At 33.7% G+C, this 13,591-nt stretch overlaps 1 protein-coding gene across 9 annotated transcripts in view; it reads right to left on the reverse strand.

Moving 5' to 3' along the window:
• The window catches only part of Ankrd12 (ankyrin repeat domain 12), a 153,320-nt gene that overhangs the window by 52,273 nt on the left and 87,456 nt on the right, over window positions 1-13,591 (reverse strand). For 7 of the 9 annotated variants that reach the window (XM_058583464.1, XM_046457786.2, XM_046457784.2 and 4 more), the window contains one exon: window positions 9,364-9,399. The exons of the other annotated variants lie outside the window; for them this stretch is intronic. In XM_058583464.1, coding sequence (XP_058439447.1) covers window positions 9,364-9,399 — 36 coding nt within the window. The remainder of the gene's footprint in view (window positions 1-9,363; window positions 9,400-13,591) is intronic. 9 annotated transcript variants of the gene reach the window in all.

Raw genomic sequence — 13,591 nt, forward strand, 5'->3', positions numbered from 1 at the left:
TGTAGTCATTAAAATTGCAATATGCAATATCAAGTCATAGAACTTTATCCAACAAATCTGAACATCTATTTTGGGGCTGTATTTATATTGGGCCTTGAAAACATGAATCAAAGAATACGTATGTGAACATCTTTATACTTTTAGTCTGGAGGACATTTCTCTCCTTAACAATTTTCAATATTTCGTTTTTCATGGCTTCTATTCACCTTATTTCTCAATAGATTATTAGTTTTCCTGGAAATTGGGTTCCCTTTTATTGTCCCATAAAAGACAATAAAAAGTACAGTGCTCTACATTTAGACTCAGTCTTGGGTAAATATTTATCTAGCTCCACTAGGCAGAGTGCTAGGTGCTAAGGGAATATAAAATGAAAAGATCACAGTCCTTGCCTAAAGAAGCAACTGTACTTATTTTAAGTTAAATGGCACAATAACTGGTAAAATGGCATTAGATACCATGCCCACAGGATATACTCAAGAATGAGCTGCTCAGAAGGAATGGAGAATTAAAGAAGGTTTCTCAGAAGTAGTACTGAAATGATGCATGAAATATGCACAAGAATTTCAGGTAAGATTTAAAGGCATGAAAATAACTATTATATAAACAAGAAGCTGAAATCACAGTAGGTAACATTCCCACCCCCATTCAATAGATTGTAGACACTTTGACACTGTATTTTCATTGCTGTTTTTAATAGCTGCATATTAGACTATTAAACTAATTCCTCTATTGAGGCAACATTTAGGTTGCTACTAATGACTTGATATTACAGATATTCAACAATGAAAAAGAATTTTAGAGTGTACTGTTACTTGGAAATAGCAGAATATAGTATTTGCATGTGTGTAAGAAAAAGGGAATAAGAGAAACATATTGAAATAGTATCTGCAGGAAACTAGTTGGAAGAATTATGATTTTTATTTTCTTATTTAGAGTTTTCTACATTTTCCAAATTCCTAGCACAATAGATCAATTTATTTTGTTAGGAATTTTTTTTTTTTAAGTTCACTGCTACTAAAATGGTCCCACTAACTTTTGTGATTATTGGTATGGATTACTGTTCCATGCATGTGTTCTTCTTTTTTGTGTAATGTCACTTTGTAATTTCCTCAGCTATTTTCTTCTAACCTTTTTATGCCTATGAAAAGATCACAGTCCTTGCCTGAAGAAGCAAGTACACTTTTAAGTTAAATGGCACAATAACAGCTCAATTATACTATACATATGTTACAATATTTCATTTAACATATCATAGTTTTTAAATTTTTGAATATATGTATTAAAGGTTAAACACAAATTCTCTTAAGGGAGTTACACATACATGTATACACTGAGAGATACATATTTTGTCTTTTACGTTCTTGTTTCATCAATTGAATGTATGTTCTTCAGTGTGTAAATGTCCTGACTTCCTCCTCTTAATGCTTCTTTTAAAAAGATATGTCCTGTTTTAAAGGCAAAACTACAAATTCTAAAATTAACAAGTTAGTTCGACAGGAGCTAATGTCCACAATGACAGTCTTCAGAAATTTCCCTGGGTGAATGAACTCAATCTGACCTGGAGTACCAAGTCACATGCTTACCAGGCACACTCTGACAGTTTTTCTGCGCCATCTGTGATGATCTTATACTGCTTGCAGAGGCAGAAGCTGATCACCAGCCACTAAACCTCAGCAAAGACCATCACCTCCCTGATGCCATTTCATTTGCAGAACAGGCTGAAATCCTTTTCCTTCCTTAATTACTCCTCAATTTTTAAAATCTTCTTTAACCACTAAGAAAAATCAACCTAGAATCTGGATTCTAGTGGGGCAGTAGTTTTTCAAAAAAATATTTGTCCTGCCCTTCTTAGTAGATGGCTGCTTAAGTGAGAAAATCCTCTGTGTCCAAATCCTCAAATTCCTACAGTCAAAAATGGCCATGGTTATTGTTATACTAAGCTATCATTTTGTCACACTTTTAAAAGTCTCTAATGTTTATCTAATTACTATATTTGAACTTTTACTTAAAGTAGCTTATAAAGTTACTTTTAAAAAGAGGCTGGAGATATAGGTGGGTTGTAGAATGCTTCCCTATAGGGGTGAGGCCCTAATTTAGATTCTCAGCACTGCAAAAGTAAATAAACTGTAAACAAAATGGACTTTTAAAATTTTTTAATGTTTATCATGAATCAATTTATTCTCTACAATCTTATAATCGTATTTGGGAAACTAGGAAAGGTAATGAGAAATAATCAACTGTTGTAATGTCTTATTGGAAATTTTTAAAATAATTTCTTTCCCATAAAAACTAACAATTAAGCTTCACTTTAATACTTAGCAAATATACTTAAATACATTTGAAAATTGCTCTTTTACATCTCAAGACAATTTTAGATGTCTGTTAACTAAGACTAATGTCATTTAAACAATGGCTAAATGTTATAAGAGTTCTCTAGTATTCTAAGCTTAACTAAATCTACCATAAATGTTTATAATTTCTTATAGATCAAAATCCAGATGTGACCAATTTGGGGAGATCACAGTATAATCAGTAAATCTCTCCCCTTGAAATCTCTCCAAAATAACAAGTAGAGAGGTTTTGAAGGACTTTTGAAACTATCTGCATTGTACATTACACATTTTTAGGAAAATAATTATTCTATTAACATTCACATACATTTCAGGAGGGTGTGATGTTGACACAAAATTAATATACCATCACTCTAAAAGTACAGTCGAGTCCAAGTCTCTACCTCCCACCTTTCCTCTGACATTCAGCCAACCAACTGTCTGGACTCCTGTCAACCACCTCAAAAATCAAGACTAAAAACATTAACTCATTATTTCCCTTCCATAAGTACTTCCTCTTGCTGCTTAAGCCAGTCTTCCCTACCTGAGCAATAACAAACAAGAAAGTTACTCAAATTAAAAAATCCCAGAGGCATTTTCTTTTTTTTATTTATTAAAATATTATTTTATTTTTCCAGAGTAATTTTCAACTGTCTCAATTCCTCAACTTCCAAAAGCAACCATTCAGTTTCAATCTCTGGAATATCTCTGAAATCCGTGTTTCTCTATTCTCACTGCTTCTGTTGAGCTCAGGTTTTCACCAGTTCTTGCCTAGGTAAGTAATTATCTTAAAACACAATGTGGTCAACACTACAGACGGTATTACATCTTGCCTTATTCAAGGGCTCTGCACGTTAGTATGAATCTTCCCAAGAAAGATCTAGACTACCACCTTTACTATCTAGAGCCCTGAGATGAAAGAAGAAATCAGCAATGCATCAGCCAGACAGCAAATGCTAGCTGAAAACTATATGAAATTACATAATGAATAAATTTATACTTGAAGTTTTTATGTTGTTCTAAAGTCTAAACAAATAATATCTAATCTTTACAGTAACTATTATTATTCCCTTTTAAGAGAAAAGCAATAGAACCATTAAGGAGCTATTCAAGGTCACCTATTATAGGATGTAACCCAGGGTGTCTGACTTTATAGTATGTTCTACATTGCTCCCTATGTTTCACTCCTTCTTCCTATACTAGGATAGTATTTAATATTCCTCAAATTTCAACGCATATCTATATAAATTCTCAATCAGTTGCTTCTCATTATTTTCCATCTGCTTAATTATGAACAGGGAGAGAACCAATTTAAAAATTTTATACAAGGGCTGAGGTTGTGGCTCAGTGGTAGAGCACTTGCCTAGCGTATGTGAGGCACTGAGTTCGAATCACAGTACCACAAAAAATGAATAAAGTCCACTGGCAAATTTTTAAAAAAGAGAATCAAGAAATCAAGTGTGATGGTGGGATTAAAAAAATGTAGGATGAGATAAAAATATCACATAAAAATTTATTCATAAAAATTTATTTATATAATTCTGTGTTGTTTTCGGGTCACAACTACAAATTCATTCTAAACTCAATAATTAGAAGAGATGGCTAACATTTCCTATGTGTCATTACGTCCTGTGGAAGTACAAGTATATTTGATTAGCTTTACAAGCTACCTTCAGCTGCCACAAAGCCTGTCCTTTCATAAATTACACACTGATATGCCTAATTTCCTTTTCTGAGCTTTTGCTTTTATATATAAATTGCTGAAGCTTTGTGGTCAGCCAAAAGTTTATTTTATACAATAGCACCATTTTTATATAGCAGTGTTTATAGTTATTTGGAGATATGTGTATTTTATGAAAATGAAAAAAAACTATTGATTCTAGTAGCAATTAAGATAAAGATGAAAACTGATAAAAGTGTTTAGAGAACCTACATAAAATACTATTATCTATGCATCTGTGTATGTAGACACACAAACATATAAGTGTAAGAATGCATGAGCAAGCACACTGTACAGAAAACATCAACATTTAGAGAAGTGATGAAAAATGGGGTTTGAAAAGTATGGGCAAAATTAACATGTAAGTGATTTTAATAATTCATGTAAGATATTTCAACATTATGAGCTGAAAATCCATGCAAAAGAAATCCAATGTCTACCTCAGTTCTTGACAAAAATTACAACTGATCAGAACCAAGAAAATTAACATTATGATATCCTATTCAATTGCCATTGCAATCTTGCAAAATCACCACATCAAGCTTTTTCTTCTCAACACCAAAGCCACCACAAGCAAACAGAAAATTTGAATTGGAAAAAAGAAAATACTTTAAAACACATAACTCTTTAAATCACACGATGAAGATGCTATGAATAAAATCTAGACACTGGCAAAATTTGAAGATATGATCAAGTTATTTCAACTCAAAATTGCATGAACATAAGAAAGTAAGATATAAGGATACTCAATTATGTGAATGTATAAATACATCACAGTGAACTTCACCTTTATGTACATATACAAAACACCAATTAAAAATAAGTGATTGGAAGGAACAGGAATACAAAAGAGGGAGATTAGGAGAGGGAAGAAAAGGTGGGGTGTAAGGAACTGAAAAGAATTAAATCTATGCACGTATAATAATATAAAAATAAACCCAATTATTATGTATAAATACAACAAACTAATAAAAGCATAATTGCTTCTCTGTCTTTTGGCTAAGATCAGGTATAAAAACATTAAAGAGATACTTGAGACATTAATTTCAATGTAAAGACTTCATTTGGATTCTGATTTTGAAAAAAAAATTTTAAATATGTAATTGCCTTTATTAACTTACAAAGTAGTGGTATAAAAAGATTTTTATAATTAAATAGGTAATTAGGAAAATTTTTAACATAAGGATTGTCCTGGATTCAGTAAGTTCAGTCAACCTTGGGTCATTCAACTTAACTTTTACTTTTAGCAACCATTGCCACTAATTTCCATTAATAGTGTACTGTAGGGCTGGGGATGTGGCTCAAGCGGTAGCGCGCTCGCCTGGCATGCGTGTGGCCCGGGTTCGATCCTCAGCACCACATACAAACAAAGATGTTGTGTCCGCCAAGAACTAAAAAATAAATATTAAAATTCTCTCTCTCTCTCCTCTCTCTTTAAAAAAAAAAATAGTGTTCTGTAAACTTTGGTTCAAACTAGAATTAGGCTTTTCCATCTTGAGACTAAAATTCTGTGATGATGTGACTAGTGAGGGTTCTTATTTGTCCATTCCTATATCTTCTTCCTTTTACCATGACATTCACATGATCAAATAAATGACTACCCAGAAAGAAAATTGTCCAGATTATTCAGATATAACCATGTAGCAGAATGTATGAATAGATAAATAAAATGTAACATAAAAATTCCAAAAACATTCAACGAGAAATGACTTGACACATAGGCTTTCAAGAGCTGGCATCTGTTAGCTGTTATTCACAAACATGGTGGGACTTAAGCAAGGGAAAAAACAGCAAAGTTTATCCAAATTCTCTTTCTTTTCCTCACAAGATAATTTTGGGATCAATGTGGTGATATTTGTTTTTTCTGTATTTCTTAATTAAATATATTTTTGGGATTTCTAAACATAAAATATACTTGGTTTGAAATCAAGTGGTTGGAACACTGTTTGACTTTTATCTCAAGCATGCTGTAGACTTAATACTGAGGAAGGTTTTGATTAACTTATCTTTGTCATTCTGTAAATGGGAACAGCACTTAATGGTTTTACCTGCTTTATTTTCTGGACCTATGCTCCAGGTGGATTTATTTTTTAAAGGGTTTAATTAATTTACTTTGGTACTGGGGATTGAACCCAGAGGCTCATTATGTATGAAAATATATTCTTTCATCAGGGATTTAAAATTAATTGATAGTAGATCTACGGTAAAAAAAAAAAAAAAGTACTATTAATAACCTAGACCTAATTGACATATATAGAGTATACCACCCAACATCAAGCAGTTACACTTTTTTCTCAGCAGCACATGGATCCTTCTCAAAAATAGATCATATATTATGTCACAGGGCAACTCTTAAGACAATATAAAGGAGTAGAGATAATACCATGCATCTTATCTGATCATAATGGAATGAAACTGAAAATCAACGAAAAAGAAGGAAGGAAAAAGCATACATCAATTGGAGAATGAACAATAGATTACAACATATCGGAATCTATGGGACACATTGAAAGCAGTTCTAAGAGGAAAATTCATTGCTTGGAGTTCATTCCTTAAAAAAAGAAAAAAACCAACAAATAAATGATCTCATACTTCATCTCAAAATCCTTGAAAAAGAAGAGCAAAACAACAGCAATCTATGCTAAGCCTCAGGATAGCATCATTCTGAATGGAGAAAAATTGAAGGCATTCCCTCTAAAATCTGGAACAAGACAGGGATGCCCTCTCTCACCACTTCTCTTCAACATAGTTCTCGAAACACTGGCCAGAGCAATTAGACAGACGAAAGAAATTAAAGGCATAAAAATAGGAAAAGAAGAAATTAAATTATCACTATTTGCAGATGATATGATTCTATACCTGGCAGACCCAAAAGGCTCTACAAAGAAACTATTAGAGCTAATAAATGAATTCAGCAAAGTGGCAGGATTTAAAATCAACACGCATAAATCAAAGGCATTCCTGTATATCAGCAACAAATCCTCTGAAATGGAAATGAGGGCAACCACTCCATTCACAATATCTTCAAAAAAAATAAAATACTTGGGAATCAACCTAACAAAAGAGGTGAAAGACTTATACAATGAAAACTACAGAACCCTAAAGAGAGAAATAGAAGAAGATCTTAGAAGATGGAAAAATATACCCTGTTCATGGATAGGCAGAACTAACATCATCAAAATGGCGATATTACCAAAAGTTCTCTATAGGTTTAATGCAATGCCAATCAAAATCCCAACGGCATTTCTTGTAGAAATAGAGAAAGCAATCATGAAATTCATATGGAAAAATAAAAGACCCAGAATAGCAAAAACAATGCTAAGCAAGAAGTGTGAATCAGGCGGTATAGCGATACCAGACTTCAAACTATACTACAGAGCAATAGTAACAAAAACAGCATGGTACTGGTACCAAAACACGCGGGTGGACCAATGGTACAGAATAGAGGACACAGAAACCAATCCACAAAACTACAACTATCTTATATTTGATAAAGGGGCTAAAAGCATGCAATGGAGGAAGGATAGCATCTTCAACAAATGGTGCTGGGAAAACTGGAAATCCATATGCAACAAAATGAAACTCAATCCCTTTCTCTCGCCATGCACAAAAGTGAATTCAAAATGGATCAAGGAGCTTGATATCAAATCAGAGACGTGCCGTCTGATAGAAGAAAAAGTTGGCTACGATCTACAGTCGGTGGGGTCGGGCTCCAAATTCCTCAATAGGACACCCATAGCACAAAAGTTAATAACTAGAATCAACAAATGGGACTTACTCAAACTAAAAAGTTTTTTCTCAGCAAAAGAAACAATAAGAGAGGTAAATAGGGAGCCTACACCCTGGGAACAAATCTTTACTCCTCACACTTCAGATAGAGCCCTAATATCCAGAGTATACAAAGAACTCAAAAAATTAGACAATAAGAGAACAAACAACCCAATCAACAAATGGGCCAAGGACCTGAACAGACACTTCTCAGAGGAGGACATACAGTCAATCAACAAGTACATGAAAAAATGCTCAACATCTCTAGCTGTCAGAGAAATGCAAATCAAAACCACCCTAAGATACCATCTCACTCCAGTAAGATTGGCAGCCATTAGGAAGTCAAACAACAACAAGTGCTGGCGAGGATGTGGGGAAAAGGGTACACTTGTACATTGCTGGTGGGACTGCAAATTGGTGCAGCCAATTTGGAAAGCAGTATGGAGATTTCTTGAAAAGCTGGGAATGGAGCCACCATTTGACCCAGCTATTCCCCTTCTCAGTCTATTCCCTAAAGACCTAAAAAGAGCATGCTATAGGGACACTGCTACATCGATGTTCATAGCAGCACAATTCACAATAGCAAGACTGTGGAACCAACCTAGATGCCCTTCAATAGATGAATGGATAAAAAAAATGTGGCATTTATACACAATGGAGTATTACTCTGCATTAAAAAATGACAAAATCATAGAATTTACAGGGAAATGGATGGCATTAGAGCAGATTATGCTAAGTGAAGCTAGCCAATCCCTAAAAAACAAATGCCAAATGTCTTCTTTGATATAAGGAAAGTAACTAAGAACAGAGTAGGGACGAAGAGCATGAGAAGAAGATTAACATTTAACAGGGATGAGAGGTGGGAGGGAAAGGGAGAGAGAAGGGAAATTGCACGGTAATGGAAGGAGACCCTCAGGGTTATACAGTGGAGGGGGTAGAGAGAGAGGAGGGGAGGGGAGGGGAGAGGTGGGGAGGGTGGAGGGTGGAGGATGGGAAAGGCAGCGGAGCACAACAGACACTAGTATGGCAATTTGTAAATCAATGGATGTGTAACTGATGTGAATCTGCAATCTGTGTATGGGGTGAAGGTGGGAGTTCATAACCCACTTGAATCAAAGTGTGGAATATGATATGTCAAGAAATTTGTAATGTTTTGAACAACCCACAATAAAAAAAAAAAAAAAAGTATTACCAATTTATTTCATTTTTGAGCACCCTTGGGTACAGAAAGTGTTACATTTGTGTACACAATGAAGAGATTAGTCATGCACATTTCATATTGTGTGATTAAATCAAGTAAATGCACAATACTAAATCCATACTTCAGTTATATGCTGGCATCAAAATCATCTGACTCTGAACTTCCTATACAGAGTAACAAACAGCCTGGAACAGTGGAAAAACACCCAGGTTCTGGCATTAGCCTTAGGTTCAAATGTTTTCTCTGCTACTTAACAGATCAGTAATCTGTTATTAGGGATTAATGCTTGCAGGGACGTTATGAGGATTAAATGAACTAATTTATATGAAGTGCTTGGAACATACCTGGCATATACCATGTGTGTGATCTTAATTCCCTGCCTAGAAAAAAAAAGAATGCATCACATGTCTATTAAACAATTTAAGTAACATGCCCTTCTGCCAAATCCAATGAAGTATATGACTATTTAAAAAACCCCAAATGCAATCCCATCACTTTTCATATTTGTTTAACTTTGAACTCTGAGACTGAAGACAAGCTGACTTATTTCATTTATCACAAGGATACAATGAGGACAGCAGAAACCACCAGACATAATGAACGTAAGCAGATATGAAGTTTTTCCCCCATGGCATGAAACAGTGAAGAGAAAGAAGAAATAGAGTGAACCAAAAACATTATATTGATATCCAATATATTATGTATTAGTGCTTGGTGGAATAAACACATACATACAGATATTTCCTCCCAGTGGTAAGTGATCTACCACTAAGCTACATTCCTAGCTCCAATTTATATTTTTATATTTAAAAAAGTATTAGTCACACAACCACTTGTGTAAAATACATTTTAGTACTTCTTGAAGAGGAGGGAGCAAAAATGGTAGTAGAGAGAGAAAAATAAAATGGTAGGAGATAGTAAAAATGTAAACTTTCATTTGCCAACTAAAATTTAATGATAGTATGTAATGATTTTATTAGGTGTTTTTATAACTAAATGGAAAGCTTTTATTGAAAATTAGCCTTGGTAAAATGAACACTGTATTTATACAAGTTCTATTAATTGTCTCACTTATCTGTCCATCTTACATGTTGAGAATGCTCCTATTTAACAATGTTGATACTACTAATAAATTTGTCCAAGACAGTAAAGCTACTAAGTAGCAAAGTGAGGTCTCCAAAGTTAAGTTCCTCTGATATTGGTACTCACAAGCATCATGTTGCATGATTAACTATACAAATGTCCACTAAAATGAGCTTTCCATAAGCATTCAAATGTCTTCTATCTTTATTTCACAATGTAGCATACTTACTGTAATCAATTTACATGTAAAGTGCTTTGGGGAAAAGACCCACAAATTAAACATATCCTCCTGAGTTTGAATTTCCAATGTGAACTTAGTATTTGTTTGTAATTCTCTTGATTTTGAAATATTCACATCTCAGATACAAATGTGTTGATTTATTTCTTAGCTTAAAATTCGGCAGATTAGATTATGCTAAGTGAAGTTAGCCAATCCCTAAAAAACAAATGCCGATTGTCTTCTCTGATATAAGGGGGGTGACTTAAAATGGGATAGGGAGGAAGAGTATGAGAAGACAACTACCTCTAAATAGGGAAGAGAGGTGGGAAGGAAAAAGAGGGAGAAGGGGAGTTGCACAGAAGATGGAAGAAGAACCTCATCGTTATACAGATTACATGTATGATGTAAAAAAAGTGTGTCACATTAGATTGGATAGAGAAATGATGGGAGGGGAGGGGAGGAGTGGGGGGGGATAGGAAGGGCAACAGAATAGAATAGACATTATGATTGCTGTACGTATATAGGTGACTCTAAAAAAAAAAAAAAAGATAAGAGGAGGAAAAGAAAGTCTTAGAGCAGAAGAGGCCTATATTTAAAAGGTGAAGTGAACCACTGTTACAGAATTGGTTGCAGGACCCCCAGACAGATAACAAAATCTGCACATGCTCAAGTCCCTTATATAAAATGGTTTAGTATCTGCATATAACATACACATATTCTCATGTATACTTTAAAGCATTTGTATTTATTTATATTCTTTTTTGCTTGATATGATGTAAATGCTAGGTAAATAGTGGTTATACTGTATTATTTAGGGAATGACAAAAGTCTGTATATATTCAATAAAGTTGCATTTTTTCCAAAAAAAAAAAAAAAAAAATTCTGCAGATTAAAGATTTGGGCACTATATTACTGATAATTGGCTTAGAGCCTCTAAGGATACAATCAAGGTGGTGATTAGGTTAAATTCCTGTCTAGGAGCTCAGGAAAAATTTCCAATTCTAAGCTCATTTTTGTAATAGGCAGAACTCATCTCCTTATGCTTCTAGGACTGAGCTTCCCATTAACTTACTGGTTGTCAAACAGGGGATGCCTACATTACTTGCTATGTTTCCATCATTCTTCAAGCCAGTTATAACTTGCCAAATCCTTCTCATGCTTTAGATCTCTACCTTTCTTTCCTGAGTCAGAAAAATGATTTCATCAGGCCTATTTAGACAACCTTCCTTTTTTATGACATGATCTGTTCATATACTTCTATGATCTGAGCATAGGAGTAAAATCTACCTTATCCATAGTATGAGGGCTTACATGGGATGTGTACACCAGTGGGTAGGAAATCTCAAGAGTCAGCTTAGCTTTTTGTCTATCACAGTAATGAAAGGGGGTTATCAGACCTACAGTCTTTTCAAGGTTTCTAAATTGTGTAGTCTAATTTTTTTCCCAAATAGGCTAGGCCTAATTCATGTTTCATAAATCTTTTCATGAAATGATTATTAAATGGCAAATTTTAACACCATGGAAAAATGAAATCTGATGAAAGATAATATAGGAAATGTCAAACTTTATAGTATACAAATTGAAGGGAAATATTTTGTCACATTGGTAAGATAAAAATGAAATATCAAATATGTATCAAAGTTGTACGGGGAAAAGGGCATTTTCATCAGTTTGTCAATTTAAGATTTTTTTTAATAAACATAATACCTTTATTTTATTTTTACGTGGTGCTAAAGATTAAACCTAGTGTCTTAAGCTTGTGAAGCAAGTACTCAACCACAGAGCCACAATCCAAGCCCCTTTTATCAATTTGAAAAAAAAATTTGAGCATGATTTGGGTGACGGGAACTTAGTGAACAAGAAGCCTGAGAGATACATATACAGCAAAATTCTATGAACAGCAGCGATTTGGCAAATTTACATCAAGAACATAAAATATTCTTATTCTTGATTCAGTAATTATACTTTCAGCGATTTGTATCATAATTTTCATTGTAATAGAAGCTTCAAATATGGGAAACAACTATCAAATCTAAAAAGTGAGTAGTTACATTATTTCATCAAATGTATATATAAATATGTATATCCATTAAAGTACATATTTGAAGAATTAAAAAAAAACAAATGTGTTGGTTTACATATATGAATTTTTACATAAAGATAAAAATAATTCATTCATCATTATTAATAATTTTTTTTAACAGATAATTAAAAAAAATTTTAATTATAGATAATTTCCATGTTGGAAATTCAATAATCCTTGAACATTATTTTCGTATTTCTAGTTTATCCTTATTCACATAATTACTTACAAAGATTATAGTCCTATCTTGTTTATTTATTTTTTTTATTGTTGGCTGTTCAAAACATTACATAGTTCTTGATATATCATATTTCACAATTTGATTCAAGTGGGTTATGAGCTCCCATTTTTACCCCATATACAGATTGCAGAATCACATCAGTTACACATCCATTGATTTACATATTGCCATACTACTGTCTGTTGTATTCTGCTGCCTTTCCTATCCTCTACTATCCCCCCTCCCCTCCCCTCCCCTCCCCTCTTCTCTCTCTGCCCCCTCTACTGACATTCGTTTGTCCCCCTTATATTATTTTTCCCCTTCCCCTCACTTCCTCTTGTATGTACTTTTGTATAACTCTGAGGGTCTCCTTCCATTTCCATGCATTTTCCCTTCTCTCTCCCTTTCCCTCCCACCTCTCATCCCTGTTTAATGTTAATCTTCTTCTCATGCTCTTCGACCCTACTCTGTTCTTAGTTACTCTCCTTATATCAAAGAAGACATTTGGCATTTGTTTTTTAGGGATTGGCTAGCTTCACTTAGCATAATCTGCTCTGATGCCATCCATTTCCCTGTAAATTCTATGATTTTGTCATTTTTTAATGCAGAGTAATACTCCATTGTGTATAAATGCCACATTTTTTTTATCCATTCATCCATTGAAGGGCATCTAGGTTGGTTCCACAGTCTAGCTATTGTGAATTGTGCTGCTATGAACATCGATAAAGAAAAAAAGTCATGCCTTGAATACTTTAAGTGATTTAACCTAGTGAATCTGGATGAAAATTTCCAGTTCAATAACGGTAAACACAAATGATATTTTAAGTTTGAGAATATTTAAGATGAAAATACTGTGTATAGTTACAAATATTTTATTTAAAATAAATGTCTAATTTGATGAGTTATCACTATTTTCAAAGCTAATATGTATTAGCTGCTAATGCTCAGTCAAGTTTTTATGCATTC

Source organism: Marmota monax, unplaced genomic scaffold (assembly GCF_021218885.2).
Source record: "Marmota monax isolate L192 unplaced genomic scaffold, Marmota_monax_Labrador192_F-V1.1 WCK01_AAM20220418_F8-fsc00328, whole genome shotgun sequence".
NCBI lineage: Eukaryota > Metazoa > Chordata > Mammalia > Rodentia > Sciuridae > Marmota > Marmota monax.